The sequence below is a fragment of the Dipteris shenzhenensis genome, chromosome 4, assembly GCF_047967505.1.
Source record: "Dipteris shenzhenensis isolate YYH24624 ecotype China chromosome 4, Dip_SZ_1.0, whole genome shotgun sequence".
Lineage (NCBI taxonomy): Eukaryota > Viridiplantae > Streptophyta > Polypodiopsida > Gleicheniales > Dipteridaceae > Dipteris > Dipteris shenzhenensis.
In genome coordinates, this window is record NC_141599.1 from 29,958,289 (window position 1) to 29,975,160 (window position 16,872).

Consider the following 16,872-nt stretch of genomic DNA (forward strand, 5'->3'; position numbering starts at 1 on the left):
CAGGTTCCTTGCCTTTGCAGCCCCGCTGGTATTGCAGCCCTGCTCCTTTCCAGTCTGCAACGTGAGCACAACACCAGCCAGCCCTTTGGTCGAAAAACAACCGGCAAATAGATTTTCGCCATGACAGCAGCAGCATGGTGCGCCAGCCTCTATTGCGATCCAGAATCGGGTACCTGCAGCCTGTTGCGCCATTGATAGCCTGCTCTCCTTGCCAGGTGGAGTCTTTCCATTCTGCTTTTAAGGATTCTCTGTCATTCTCACATTACAGCAAATGAAAGAATCTCCCTTAAAGCATGGAAACCCCTGGTAATTGACCCGGCATTTCAAGGACACCTCAAGCATCATCTACCACACAATATCGTGTGCAGATTGCACAACCAGCCCATTTCGGAGCTTTCGCATCGTGGGTCTTCTGTGTCACGTGCCCTCTTAGTGATTTGGACCACATCCTATATCTTCTGCGTGAGGCACCTCAGTTACATTACTTCCTCAGCACAGTACAGGTTGTGTTCCACGAGACACGAAGATACCCAAAACCCGATATTCCTCAAGAGTTTGTTGTCCATCTGTGGAGAGAATTTTACCCCTCACCTTCGGCATCTCCAGGTTACTCTCCACCTCCTTCAGCTCCCAGATATCCTCCTCTACAGGTTGTACCTTCTCCAAGACAGTATTTACACTCCGAAGGCACTCCTTCTCCTGGATATCCTCCACTTCCGACAGCAGCTCCTTATCCCTTCTCAGATCCGTGGACTCTGCAACCTACTCCTGTCCTCTCATGAGCTGTAACACCACTTTCGGCATCACCAGTGTTACCTCAGACAGGACCTCCTTTACCAGATTTCCACGGGTGGTTCCATCTTGCCTCGCCTACCCCCTCCAACATGAGCAACCTCAGGGAGCAGCCCGAATCTTCTTCCAGGAATGGTACAAACTAGAGCGCAAGTTCGCGCTTTTCTCACAGGGATCTCCGATATGTCGCAACGCTCGCGTGAAGCCTCTCCAGAGATCAAAGACTCAAGTCCAAAAAAGACCCCTGAAGTCAACGTACAAGGTGAATCACTATTGCAACTTCAAATTTCCCAGCTTCAGGACAGCATCTCCGACTTGGTCTAGAAAGTTCAACAACTTCAAGATTCTTGCAGTGCCACACATATAGAGGATGACGTGACGCAACCAGACGACTATGCGGATTCATTCCCACCAGAGGTAGAAAACACTGAACTGCGTGCCCTCTACCGTTTACTTCAAGCTTCCAAAACTAAAAGACTTGACATCAAACTCCCGGAAGCCTACATTGGTCAACGCAATCGCCGAACAGTTGACCAATGGCTCGCAAAAATGCGCATGTATTTTGATACTGTTGACCTCACTGAAGGCAAAAGGATCGCCTTGGCAGCCTCCCTCCTCAAGGATACAACTTTTCTATGGTGGCAAAGACGCTTAAAGGACGGCAAAAGTGTGTTAACATGGGAACGTTTTGAACACGTGCTCCGTAAGCAGTTCATACCTGCCAATCCTAGGAAGGGCGCTCTTGCAAGCTCGGACCCCGCCAGGCTCTTGGTTGGTGGGGGTGTGGACAATTGAGGAGCAAGAAAAACGATCCTTGGCCCATGGAATTAATTGCACTGAAGTGTCCTTTATAATTTTAATCAGTTTGAGGCCATGTCAGTCACCATAAATGTTAGAAATGACCCAACAGAGGATACGCACAGCAGAAGACTGATAGTAATGCCCAAGAGCTCACACAGTGTGCGTGTGGGGTGTGGAGTCACAAACTTCTTAACTTACGTGCATAGATGTGCAAGCCAGTAAATAGACAATGCTCATAATCAAATATAGAAGCAACTCTTTATATTTCCATCCATCCACAAAGTAGGATAGGTTACAATACCAAAAGGTTCTACTACTAAATGACAAGCACTTCTAGATCTCTGAGTGGAGCATGATAATCATGATCAATAGATGGTCAACTTGAACTTTGACTTTGGAGTATTTACAGCTTGGTGACGTCCCCTCGGCTTCTATTCAATAAACCTCAATTGAAAAGCTTCCTTGTAAATATCCAAAAGTTGTGGATGATTAGACAACATGTCTTCACCCTGAAAGGGCCTAGCCTTCTTGAACTTCAAATCACCCAACCTCCTTCCTTGAGATCTAACCGTCTCCTATGTTTATCTGAAGCTCTTTTATGCTTTTCTTGAGACACCTCAGTTACATTAGGCTTATCAGAATAGATTGGTCATTTTGGGATCTTGATCTCTGACAATGGACTTAGGCATACCATGGTGCTTAAAGATCTATGCCATGAAAAGCTTAGCCATATGATCTGCCTTCATAGTTTTGTGAATCGGAATGAAATGAGCTTGCTTGCTGAATCTATCAATGATAGTCCAAGTCGTGACTTTGATCTTGGCAAATAAAAATGAAGTCCATTGCAATACTTTCCCACGGTGCTTGAGGCACGGGAAGAGGCATAAATAGACCAAGTGCCTTCCGTCTTATCATATTTCACTTTCTGACAGGTAAGGCATTCTATAACAAACTGATGTATATCTTTCCGCATCGCTGGCCAAAAGAAATACCTCTCTAGTGCTTGAGTTGTTGCTGTAATTCCTCTATGCCCAGCACAAGGAGGTGCATGGCATTCCTCCAAAATCCTCATCTATTGGGTGATGCATAGGCAGTCATCTTTCATTAGATACCCATTTTCAGGGAATAGTGATTGGTGGACTGCCCTTCTTGCACTTGCTGAAAAATCTCACAAAAATCTACATCATTAGCATATTGCTCCCTCATGTCTTCTAGATCCTGATGATAAGCAATAGTCACATTGTTGACCTGGGGTCTTTGAGACAAGGCATCTGCCACTTTGTTCCGAACTCCCGGAGTATGGACAATCTGAAAATGATACATTGACAGCTTGTTTACCCATTTCATGTGCTTCTTGGAGAGCTTTGTCTGAGTCAAAAAGTATCTCAGAGTTTGGTGATCTATTTTAATTTTAAAGTCAGCTCCCAAAAGATAATGCTTCTATGGATGAGTGGGATGAATTACAGGCAGCAACTCTTTCTCATAGATTCCGAGATCTCTTTCTATATCTTGAAGTGTCCTGCTCTCATAGGCCACTGCATGACCATTCTGATGCAATGCAGCCCCAACACATTCCCCACAAGCATCACAATCCACATCAAATGGTTGATACAAATCTGGAACTATCAAAATTGGCTTTGTGGTCAGCTTCTCTTTCAGTGGAATGCTTTCTTCTGTGGAATTTCCCATCTGAAAGCTGCATTTTTCTTAGTAAGGGTATGCTTGTTTGTTTGAGTATGCTTGTGCTTTCTAAGTTAGAAATGTATTTTTGCCTCTTTGTGAGAGAGAGAGAGAGAGAGAGGATATTCCAGTTTTTTGGAAGATTTTGTTTCTTGACTTGCTTGTTTATTTTTGCTTAGTCACCTGCTTCCTTTCTTCTTTATTTCTTGTTTTCTTTCTCTTTTGTTTATTTGACATATTTTAGTAAGCACTGGGTTTGCCCAAGAGACTCCGCGGGTCTTTAGAAACCCAGTATAGCTGCTTATGCTTGGGCACTAATGACGACATAAGTGTTGCTTTGCTTGCTAAGTATGTCTTCCTTTTGTTTACCTTCTCTTTCATTTTCTCTTTTATTTTCTGTCTAGATTTTTTATCTTTAGAACAACAGAAAATCTAAATTTGTACGATTGGACTTATTGTAGTCTTATAAAGGTATATTTTTCATAGTAGGGTCGTGAAGTGGAGTGGCTATATCCGCAAAATGCTTGATAAATCTTTTGTAGTAAGAACACAGGCCTAGGAAACTTTAAACTTCATGCACAGTCTTCAGCTTTGGCCATTCTTGAATATCTTGGATCTTTGTCGGATCCATTCGTATCCCATCTTTGGATATTATATGCCTGAAGTAATAGATCTTTCCCAGGAAAATTAACTCTTCTTGCTATTTGCATAGAACTAGTGATTTCAGAGCTCTTGGAAAACTATAGCAAGATGTTCCTCGTGCTCTTCTTTGGACTTAAAAAAGACAATAATGTCATCGAAGAAGGTATCCATGAGCTATCTGTAGGGTCGGAAGATACAATTCATCATTCTATTGAAAGTAGCCTTCTCCTTTAGTGCTAGCCTTCGTCATGGCTGAGTTTGCCCTTCACCTCCGGAGTGCCGACAAAAACTCAGTACGAAGACTTTGTATAAATGGATGCTCATGTATGTGTGGGTGTGTGGATTTGTATGTATGAGAGCATACTTTTATACTATGGTCTACACCCATTGTTGGGTGCTGATGACGTCAGTGGGGATGTCATAGTAGCTAGTCCCTGCTATGCGTGATGGAGTTTATGGTTTTCAATCTTATGAGTGACTATCATGAGATTGAAACTGCACTATGTTGTGTTTTTAGAGGATGAGTTTGGAAATTCATCTAGGTATATACATGAGTCAATCCAAAAGGCATCACTAGATACTCATACAACCCAAAAGTAGTGCGGAACGCTGACTTATGCGCGTCCTGAGGCTGTATCCTCACTTGGTGATAACCACTCTTTAAGTCTACCCCGTTGAAAAGTAAAGCCGCATTTAATTGATCCAGCACATCATCAATGTGCGGAATAGGGAATCTGTTCTTGATGGTCATTTTGTTTAGTGTGCGGTAATCGACGCACATATGGAATGAACCATTTTTCTTCTGTACAAGCAGTATAGGGAGCAAAAAGGAGAAGAATTGGGCTGAATCAGCCCCTTGGACAGCAAGTCCTGCACTTGGGCCATAATTTATTCTCGCTGAGTGGCACTAACTCTGTAGGGGGGTCTATTAGGTGGCTCACTACCAGGAATGAGTTCTATGCCATGATCTTCAGGTCTCTCAGGGGGTAACTCCCCTGGTAAAGCATCAGAAAACAATCTTTAAAGTTTTCAAGAAACTGAAATTTATTTCGATCTGCCTCACTTATTTCAGCATGCATTTCAACATCTCTCTCTTTTACAAAAACCATGCAAGCTGAAACTGCAGACTTTATTGCTTTTCCAACATATGCGAGTGGATTCACATCTTGGAAAGTGATTCTACTCATTTTCACATCTTTCATGGTTTTCTTATGCTTCTTAGGAAGAGAATCTTCTCTTCTTCTCTTTTTGCCCATCTCCTTCTGGTTTGGTCCAGACTCTAGAGGGAGGCTTTTCTAGCCCTTCCTCAAAGAGAGGTTGTACCATCCTGCGAAACAAAGGGTGGCTTCTTGCCCCTGCTAGCTGAGTAATCAGCTCTCTGGAGTCTGTAAGCATTCTCTTTATCTGTCTGCATACCCTCTGTCTGCGATACCTGATCAGACTCTACCCTCCCCTAATGGGATGATTGGGCATGCTGCTGTGAAGCCATCACTACAACTTGTCTGAGACTTGCAAACTCACACACACAGTGTATTCAACTGATGCGCTCAGCCTTTGCTTTCAAGGAGAAAAATACCTCAACAAGAGGTGTATTGCATTCACAACTTGTGTCGGTAATAGGTTATCAATTTAATGCATAAACCAAAAAGCATAAACCCCTTTTTCTGGTTGCTGCAGAAAGCACTCAGAATGCATCTGTTTCTCCTTTTCTGAGTACAAAGGCATGCATCTCTTTTTCTTTTGCAAATCTCTGATTTCTGATGTTTTTTGCTTAGGAAAATGACTGGCAGATAAGTGAAAAATGATGGTAAAAATTGCCTCTGCAACTGTCTTTTTTTAAGTAACTGGATGAGTAGCCGACTGGTTACACTAACCAGCCTGGCTTTCTCTGGTCTGGTTAGGTGAACATGCCAATTGGTATGTAATTGAACCAAACTAACATCTGGTTAACTGAACCAGTCTGGTCTTGTTAGCTACAGCTCACTAGTTAAACCAACCAGACTGGTTGGCATAACTGTATTCTTAACCAGAGTTGTTTGGTTAACTAGTCTGGTTAGTTGGTCTGATTAACTACCAAGTCAGCATGCACGCGTGTCTGCCACGTCAGCGCCACATCAGTTGCCATGTGTCAAGGCTACGTCATCACACACGTGGACACCATGTCATCAATACAAACACCTGCCACATCAGCACGTGTGCTTGCCTGTGTGCCATGTGTCAAGACCATGTCATCTGCCCTGCTGACTGCCAGGTGTTAGTGCGCCACATCATCTTTGTAGTTTGCATGCCTTTTGCCACAAATCTGTAGGCTCATGGAAGCAAAAGGATGCACAAGAGTGGAGCAAGAACTGGAAGCCATCACATCAACTAGTAGAATGAAAATGAGAGTACAAAGTACTATAAAAGAGAAGCGTAGGACCTAGTGTCCTAGTGGTACCACTAGTACTAGGTGTCATAAGACACTAAAAGTACTAGGTGACCTAAGTGCCAATAACTAAAGCTACATGGCACATACCAGGGCCCAGAGGGCATCAATACGATTGGGAGAAGATGGCCTACAAACCCCCCTCCATGGTATGGGCTGAAGTATTCTAGAAACGTCTCAGAATACCTGGTATTTTCTAGTCATTGTGGCACATGTTCATCCAAAAGGATATAGCCACCTATTAATGTACAAGGTATGTCAGATCATGTAACAAAGGGAACCAAGTGTAAAGCTTGTCGACAGACTTAACTTGGGACGAGGAAGTGCCTTTGTAAACATATCTGCTATGTGGTCCTCTGTGGGAAGGCAGGACAACTCTATGTCTCCTGCTGACAACCGCTTTTCCCCCTAGTGTTATGCACAACTGTCCAAAAACACGCTCCTAGGCGTGTCCGAACAAGTGTATCTAATGGGTGTGACACTTTGCACACATGTCAATATTACCTACATTGAGGCATGTGAAAATTATCATGTCCATCGCATATTCTTTGCATGGTCGATCACATATTGAACACCGTTTTTCTCAGAGTGTGATAGTGAACTTCAATGTGCTTGGTACGCGCATGAAACACTGGATTACGCGCAATGGCCAAAGCACTCTATAGTGGAGGATGTCTGGCAAATACCAAGATTTGTAAGTAACTATCGAAGCCAGACACACTCTACTATAGCGATGAAGGCTGCCCTGTACTCAGCCTCACAGTTGGAACTGTTAGTTGCTTCTTGCTGAGCCAAGAGATACATGAACTGCCAAGCAAAAAATAGTTGCTGGTATGTGACACTCTGGTGTCGGAACAACTTGGCCAGTCGCTACCCGTGTAAGCATGCATGGTAAGTGAAAGGGACAGTAAGTGTGCATGAATTTTAGCATACCATGCCCGGGGTGCCTGCTTCAAACAGGCATACCTTGTTTTTAGAGCCAACAACCTCAAAGCCAGGAGGTTTTGTGTCACATAAACTTCTTCTTGCAGATCCCCATGAAGAAAGGTAGTCTTGATGTCAAGCTGGTGCACTTGCCAATGGTGATGGGCTGCAATGGCAATGACACATCTAATAGTAGTATTCCTGGAGGTGGGAGCAAAGGTCTCCTCAAAGTCAATGCCTTGTTGTTGGGCATACCCTTTTGCAACAAGACGGGCCTTGTGTCGATCTATGCTGCCATCAGATTTCCTTTTTAATTTGTAGACCCACCGGGTACCAATGGCATGCTTGCCGGGAGGGAGATCTACTAATTCCCATGTGTCATTTTTGGCAATAGATTGTAGCTCAGCTCTCATTGCATCCATCCACTCTTTGCTGTCAAAAGCATCTTTATGGCACAAAGGCTCTTCATTGCAAGCTGTAGCAAGGAGTGCAAACTCAAGAAAATGACCATGCATCTGTCTATTCCCTGATCTTGTCCGGGCAGCAAGAGGTTGATCTTGTTTGGTGTCCCTCAATGTGTCAAGAAGCCATCTGGGAACTTGCCTTTGCTGTCTATTGACAACTCTTTCTTCAATCACTGCATCATGAATAGTGGGATCATTTTGTGCTGGAAGAGGAACCTGCAAATCAGCATGGGGTGCTGGCTGATCATTGCTTGTTGGAGGGCTTGTAGGAGGCTCATGTTGCTGGTCAAAGTCCCCCTCTGAGGGAAGCAGAGGTAACCAAGAGTCAAAGGCATCAAACATGTCAACTTTTGGCTTAGCTTTGCAGTCCACAAGAGAAGAAGCCGAATGTTCAACAAAGATTACATCTCTATTGACAATAATCTTCCCAGTATTTGGTTGGCATAACCGATACCCTCTGCTCTCCTAGCTGTAACCAATAAATATGCATTTGATTGCCGTTTCATCAGGCTTATGTCTCAGTTGAGATGGTACATGAACATATGCAAGAGACCCAAAAACTCTCATGTGTGAAAGTGAAGGCTTCCTGCCTCTCCATGCTTTAGAAGTTGTAACAGTCCTCAATGCCCTTGTAGGTGATCTATTTAGCACATAGTTGGCACACATCACTGAATCAAGCCAAAATTTATTGGGCAAGGACTCGGCCTTAAGCATGCATCTGGCCATCTCCATAGTGGACATGTTCTTCCTTTCAGGAACAGGATTATGTTGAGGAGTGTAAGGAGTAGTACATGAGTGAACAATGCCCCGTGAAGACAAAAATGCATCAAACTCCTTTGACATATACTCCCCCCCCCCCATCTATGTTGAGGGTGACAAGCTTGCATCCTGATTCATTCTCAACCATATTCAGCCACCTCTGAAAGCATGAGAACACTTCAGATTTGTCTTTTTAAGCATATACCCAGCAATATCTTGTGAAGTCATCAATTAGAGTCATGAAATATTTGTACCCTCGAATGGCATTTGTCTTGATTGGACCTTAGACATCACTGTGCACTAGCTGCTATTTCCTTTGTGAGAATTTTTTTTCAATTCTTTTGAAAAGGAAACCGATGCATCTTACCCAAAAGACAACCCTCACACACATGTTTGGAAACTATGTGAGTTTGAGGTACATCATTTGCCATGCCCTGTGAATGTAACTTGGCAAGAGCTCTATAATTGAGATGACCCATTCTCTCATGCCAAAGATGAGTTTCATCAAGTTGTGAATTTGAAATAGCAAATGCTTCAATAGAAAGTGCGGTTGAGTGATGATCAAGGTGATAAAGCCCCTTTTGTAAAGTGCCAGTGAGAACTATGGCATTGTCATCACGAAGATCATATACTAGGCATCTGTATCCATAAAAAATCACTCTGAAACTTGAAGTAGCAATTGCTGAAATTGAAATCAAGTTGACTTCAATTCCAGGCACAAAAAGAACATTTGTCAAAGTGATAGGATGGCTTGAAATGGATGTGAGCTGCACATTTTACAGCATAGGAAGCATTATTAGCACATGTGACAGTCCCCCCTTGAGGTGCATTAGCTAAGGAATGAAACAACCGTCTGCAAGAAGTGAAGCACCACTATCAAAATATTAAGACTGAGCATCATTAGCAATAAAGAATGCATCAACTTTGGAGCGATCAAAGGATCAATGGACAGCCCATGCCCAATTATCATGGAGAGCATGTGCATGTGAGGCACTTGTGGGATTCAATTGCATGTGAGGCATTGACTGTCAATCCTGCTTTCTTTTTCTCTCATTTCTCCGAAGCAATGCGCTTCCTGCATTCTGAAATTTCATGCCCTGGCTTGCGACAATAGTTGCATCTTTTCTTCTTTGACTTATTTGCTGTGTTTTGAGATGCATTGGAGGAATCGCCACCGTTAGGCGCATATTTAGGCTTGTCCATAGGCTTGGAAGCTTTACCTTTTCTTGTTTGCTGTGAAGCAAATGCATGATTAGGAATAGTAGCTTGCCTATTAGCACGACTTTGCTCTTCCTGCAAAAGCAAAGTGACTAACTGATCAAAGGAGTAGTGGTTTGGATTACCCATGGGTACTAGTCGAAGGGTTGTAGCAAACCTTTGATATGTATTTGGCAGCCCATTCAATGTGGTACTGACAAGCTGAGAATTTGGCACCACCTCATCAATATTGGCAAGTTGTTCCATGAGGTTCTTGACCTTTGTTAAGTATGCATCAATAGAGTCACCTTCATTCATGCTGACTTCGTGCAATTGCCTTCTTAAATATTCAACACGTGCCTCATTGCGAATCTGATAAAGCGAAGCCAATTTGTCCCAAGCATCCTTTGCTGTCCTGCATGACCAGATGTGTGGAATAATGATTCTCTTGCATGATAAAGTAATACAGGAATGTGCATTTGCATCTCTTGCATCCCATCTTGTTTGTTCCTGAGTTGGAGGAGCAGCAACAGGGGTGCTAGAGGATAAAGCATCAAGAGGAGTACCCTTTGCAGAGGGACCAGCAGTAGGGGCAGCCACTGTAGCATTGGTTGGCCTCAGATCAACCTCAGAAACAATGTTCCAGAAATGCCTTGCAACAAGAATATGTTTCATGAGATAAGACCACATTGGATAGTTGGTGCCATCCAACTTATTATCTTCACGAAGAATGCCAAATAAATCATGATTGCTGCTAGCCATTGCAAATGGGACAAATTTAAAAGCACTGACAAAGTGACCCAAAAGATAGCCTCAAGGCTTGCAACTGCAAAAAATAGGACTTCCTGTCCAAATCTGAAAAAGCCCCAAAATAAGCTGTAATTTGCAAATGTGATCAAATGGCTTGCAATTTCTTGCCAAATTCACTGCAAATTTGAAAGTATTGTGCAATTTGCCTGCAATAGACCCAAAAGCCCCAATTTGTAGAGCAAAACTGAGCCAAAAATGGTGCAAATTCAGGAAAGCCCCAAATTGTCTGCAAATCTGCAATCTACCTGCAAAATCATAGCCCGAATGCAAAAGCCCCAAATGTCATCAAAAAGTTGCAGATCTGCTGCAATGTTTGCTCTGGATGGTACGGAATGTATGGAATGGTACGGTCGGTACGGAACTGTGCGGGTGCCGAAGTATGGAACTATACGGAAATTGACAATGTGCGAAAATATACGGAACTGTACAGAATTCCGTACAAGTGTACGGATATAGATTCTGACACGCTGTATGGACGGCCGAATGGAATCGTACAAAACAATTTAATTATTTTTTTTGGAGGGTGGATAGTTGACGCGCTGTACGGGAATTTGTACGATTGTGCGGAATCGTACGGACAGCAAGCCTCGGGGTCATGTCGGAGCTGTGCGGGACGTCCGGTAGCTGAGTTTGACGATGGAGCTGAAGTGCGGGAGTTGGAGCTGGAAGCAAGAAGCTAGGAGTAGGGAGCAGGTCCGGAAAGGAAGTGCTCTGATACCACTGTAGGCTCATGGAAGCAAAAGGATGCACAAGAGTGGAGCAAGAAGTGGAAGCTGTCACATCAACTAGTAGAATGAAAATGAGAGTATAAAGTACTATAAAAGAGAACCCTAGGACCTAGTGTCCTAATGGTACACTAGTACTAGGTGTCATAAGACACTAAAAGTACTAGGTGACCTAAGCGTCAATAACTAAAGCTACATGGCACATACCAGGGCCCAGAGGGCATCAATACGACCGGGAGAAGATGGCCTACAGAATCGACCATGTCAGCTGGTTGTCGACCCAAATGTTGGTAGACAAACCAAGGTCTGACTAGCGTCGGTAACCAAGTCGGTCATCCCAAACTCATCACGTGCAGCATCGACGGGATCCTGTGCTTGGCTAGCGTCGTGAGATGGCCTTGTCGTGCCCACACCCATGCATTGTTCTGTGCATTCCCTTGAGCATTCCAACCCATGACCTACGCAAGGTTTTATGCCATGATTAGCTCACGGGTGAGGCGTTGCTTTATAAAAGTTGTGCGTCACGTTTAACTAGTGCTTGCGTGAAGGCGTCACTCCGTTTCACGTTGCGTGGTGGCATCATTTCTTTTCCCCACAACTAACAACAACGCTCCATCCGTGTCAGGAAAGAAGAGCGTGCAAAGACCAAGGCCTCCGGGACTGTCAATCGTATGACCCCGCTTCTACTTTCTTTGTCGAGTCTTGCCCAGGGTTGACGTTCACGGAGCCGTTTTCACAAGACCTTGCTCAAATTTGCTAGCTTCATAACCCTGCTAGCCTCTACTACTGGTGCATCTTGCAGACGCCCAAATCGAAACATCGACAGGTGTAATGATCTTTTGATCACTCAGAGATTTCACGTCCTCAAGCCTTCTTGGATTGTCACAGTTTGAGGAAGTTATGAAGCCATGCTCTGATACCAACGCAAAACACTGATGAATGTGCTCTCTCTCTTGTAGACATTTACTGCAAACATTCTCTCTAAAACTCTCTCCCACTCTCTCTCTCTCAGTAAACACACTAGGGCCCAGGACAAAGTGTCGGGCTGCCCCCCCCCCCCGCGAAGGTTATTCATGAAGAGAGAATCTGAGTACAAAGTTTAGTGTAGAGCTGTCTTACAAAAATTCCAAATTGTGCATAATTTACAAGAGCTCAAAGCTCATTTATTTGGAAACATGCCACTTGTCAAAATAACTAACTAAAACTAGTTACATGCCAAAAAGGGCAACGCTCTAGGGTCTTCGTAGCCTCGCTAGCTTCATAAGGCTCAGCTTCCACATATAGGACTTTGGAGTATTTACAACTTGGTGACATATAGGACTTGGTTAGTGCCTCGCTAGCTTTCGGTAAGGCTCAACTTCCACATAGGTTTTTGCTTTCAGATCTTAGAGGAGAGTTTCGTGATTTCCTTGGGCTTTATCTGGATCCATCTACCACATCCTTGAGGGTCTCGATTGGGAAGTTTTAGGGCATCCTCACACCGACTATGTATTGAGTCAAGATGTGTAGGGCATTTCCCGTGAGGGATGGATTTGCATATTGTGCGACATGCAATAGATTGAGTCAGAGGAGCACTTTGCCTTTAGATGCCATGTGTATTATGAGATAGAAGGATGACACCACTATCTATTCAGGGACATATTTCAACCACTCTCAGTTTTCCTGGTCCACCTCGAGCAAAGACACATGTCGACTTTCCTACGAGGCCCAACGATGCAAAGATCGCCTGCTCAGCCCAGACCTAGAGAGTAGGACATGATAGACCCATAGTGTGTTGACACACATATGGGCGTTTGAGTTATCCTCGGATCTAACCCTAGATACAGTCCAAATACAATCAGCAAAACACAATAGAAATCAGCAAGCAGCTCAACTCCTAGCCCCCACTGAGCACGCGAGCTAGAGATCAACCTCCCACAACCCTATGCCCATAACACCAGAACCCGTTCTCAAGGAACCATCGGCATAGCATCTCATGATCTGCCATGTAGTCTAGGCTCAAGATCCAAACTAGACCATCCAATAGTGAGTGCACACTAAATGCCAACACAATAGCCTTGGCCATTCTTATATAGAAGAGCACTCCCAATTTATGGAAAGTGTCGTGGTTAATTGGCACTTTGCTAATGTTCAAGTCATGTAGTCCACGTTCGCATGCTTCCCTTGATCCCACGGCCCCCTAACCTTGCTGGAATAAGTCCACTAATCCGATGATTAGTGTCTGGGTACATAACATTCTTCCCCTCTTTTAAGCATTTACTCTTCAACAAAATTGGGAAAGTTCTTATGCAAACTAGCAATCGACTCCCAAATTGATACCTCCTTAGGCCCATCCTTCCACTTAACTTTGAACTCTCGAATTAACCTAAGTTTCCTTTACTAAAATCGGTAACTTTTTCAAGTTTATGTTTAACATAGGTAAAAACAAGACCTGTCTCTAGCTCCTAGCACCTCTTTCTACATGAAAAACCAATCAAACTTTTACACGTGGAGGCAATTCTAATTTATATGCAATCTCATTAATCTTTTTCAAGATTAAGAAGGGTCGACAAGACCTAGGAGATAGCTTTTCTACCAACCCCATCCGTAGCATCATTGAATCCTTTGGTACTTGCAAATATACTTGGATTCCCTCAAAAAACTCTCCAGCAAACATAGTCTATTAGCATAAAAGAGTGCTCTATCCCTAGCACTACTTGCACATCCTACAAGAAATCCTTAGCTACATCTTGCTGAATACCCTTCAATCCAATCGTTACACCCGGGTTGATATTTGTACATAAGCATAAACAGGCTGAACCCAGTTGCAATATGCTCAGGACTATTATAGGCAAATTCCACCACTGGGATGTACTTTTGCCAATCAGATAGCCTATATGCTCGAAGCATATCTTCTAAGACCTCATTCACCGTTTGTTTATGTTTGCCCATCATGCTCAAGGTGATCAGCAAAACTCACACTAAAAGTGGTTCCTTATTTCTTAAACACTTCCTACTAAAAATACCAAGAGAACGTCGAATTTGGCACTGACATGTCACAACGCAACCCATACAACCTAATCAATTGCTCAATAAGCTGATCAGTCAGCTTAGTAGCCTTTATAGTTGTCTTTGTGGGTAAAACTCTAGCTATATTTGTCAATCTATCTACCACAACCTAAATAGCATCACGCCCTTGCTGGGTTCGCAATGAAATCCATGGACTCTCCTATGTACTTCCAGGGATGTCAAGAGGTGCAACTGCCTCTAGTCCTAAGGGGTTCTGACTTATTTACTTGACACTGTTGGCATTTAATTACAGTCAATAATATTGGACTTCAACTTAGGCCAATAAAACATGTGTTTTACTAAGTCATAGGTTCATTGAATTCGGGAGGTTGGAGCGTCAATATAATTTTTTTCACCTAGCCTCTGCATCATTAGGAACACAAACCTTTCCATTTCGAAATGGCAAGCCATTCTGAATATAGAACTAACCATCCGCCTCCGGAACAAATGGCATGATCCCTAAGTCTTTGTCTATTTATGTGGAGCTCCTTGTCTGAATTCGCTGCGCCAATACCAACTGAAAAGGACTATTGTCCTACATAGCCCTCTAAGGGAACTGTTATCAATCAAGTCATCCGCTCTAATAAGGGGATATCGATTCTTGATTGTAACTTTATTCAACTCGTTATAGTTCACACACACTCTTCAACTTCCGTCCTTGTGCTTCAATAACACTAGAGCATCCCATGGAGAGGGAGACGTGGGGAGTGGTGTGGGAGTGAGGGGAAACCTGCTCTAATACCAAATGTTGGAATGGGAGCGAGCAAATGCAAGAGAATGTAGCTGAAGCAAGCTGGGATGAAATTGAAGCAACACAAAATGAAGTAGTCATAGAGACAAACCCTAGGATGGACCCCAACTCAGGTCAAAAGATATGTGGTAACTAACTCACCCACAAACTCAACCTCTAACTGAGGTGAGGGATAAAAAAGATAACATTGGCCATTGCATTAGGAAATATAAATATTTCTAACATTGTCAGCAGTTTCCCATGCATGTGGATGAATAAAATCTGAGTGTTTCTTCTCTAACTTCTACTTCATTTCTGTGCGTGCGTGCGTGTGTGCATGTGTCACTGTGAGAGAGATAAGCGGGAGGTTCAGTATTGAAGGAGCATTAGGAGGGAAGTTGCCCTGTTTCCTTTGCGAAGGAAATTAGTAGCAATTTAAAAAAAAGTAATTTTCCTGAGTTAGACATTCCATCAGTAGAGAGAAGGGAGGGCGGGTAGTAGTGGATGAAAAGCCCATGGTAAGGGAGAAGGGAGACCTGGAAAAGGCCACGGGTAGACCGGAGGGTTTGGACAGGAGAAATGGGCCATCCCTTGGCCAAGAAGGGGTTGTGTGGAGATAAGGAAGGAACAAAATGCACAGGAAAGTAAAAAAATCTTGAACAGAGAAAAAGAGGGCATAAAAACATTGCCAACTTCTGTTTTTAATTTGGATTCATTTTCACAGAACATGTTATGTTGTAGAACTGCATGAAACAGCAGTTTTTAAGGGTATTAAATGCTTTTTGTACTGTGTATATGCATGCAGATGCAAAGAAGAAGAAAAAGAAGAGCAAGAGCAAGTAAGTACTCATCTCTTTCTGTCTGATTCAGTGTCTACTGTCTTTATGGATTGATCTTGTATGCCATGGACATGTCAGATGAATAAGATGGTATTTGTATTGAACAACGCAGGAAAAAGAAGGAACCTTTGGAGCAGACAGAGCCACCATCTATACCTGTAAAAGATTTGTTCCCGTCAGGGGATTTTCCTGAAGGAGAAATTCAAGAATACAAAGATAAGTACGTAATATCTTTTCCTTCCTCATGCTGCAGTGAGTGCTAATATATCTGTTACGTGTGTGATGCACGGTAACATCTAGTGTGGTATTGGGTTTATTATATACCATGGGGAGCACCTCTTACATGTAGCATCTCTCACCATTAATTGACTCAGCAAAGTAAAGCTGCTCTATGACAGGGCACTGCTTTGCATCTTATTACTGGTAAGGGTTGGCAAACTGCAGTGTGCGACCCAGCTGCCGAAAAAGGAAAAGAAAAAAGAAAAAGAAAATGGAAATTTTGAAAAAAATGAAGTAAAATTATAGTATGGGAGAAACATGCATTGAGTTTTGTAGCACACTATGGATTTAGTTGAAATTCAACCAACAAACTTACCATGATAGGGTGTTATTATATCTTTTGCCAGAAGCCATGTCATTTGTGAGTCCAATGATCTTCTTTCTTACTAAGAGTGCGATTTTTTATAGTTTATTTAAGGTTTTTTGACATGTGATCAGAGTTTGCTATTGTACCATGCGCAATCATGAAGAAGATAAATGTTTGAAATGGGGTCTTTGGTCTATTCCTTCTAGAATTGATGGGGTATAATTCTAACATTGCTTCTGTAAAGCTGAGATCCCACAAGGTTGGGTGTGCTTCCAACACATTTATTACATGCATGTAGAATGTGGTAAGAGGTTATACAAACTTCATCCGTGAAAGGCTCCTCGAGTCTCCTGCCCGACTCCCGCGAGACTACTGTTGGAACATGGTCCCAAACTAACTCACGGGCCACAAGGCAAGCTAGAGTCAGCCTCTCCGCCTGAAAGAGCTGGC

At 43.1% G+C, this 16,872-nt stretch overlaps 1 protein-coding gene across 1 annotated transcript in view; it reads left to right on the plus strand.

The window, feature by feature from the left end:
- The window catches only part of LOC147902703 (methionine aminopeptidase 2B-like), a 35,233-nt gene that overhangs the window by 4,704 nt on the left and 13,657 nt on the right, over positions 1–16,872 (plus strand). Inside the window, exons 3-4 of the mRNA XM_087373706.1 lie at positions 15,803–15,836; positions 15,949–16,056. Of these exons, the coding sequence (XP_087229832.1) occupies positions 15,803–15,836; positions 15,949–16,056 (142 nt within the window). The remainder of the gene's footprint in view (positions 1–15,802; positions 15,837–15,948; positions 16,057–16,872) is intronic.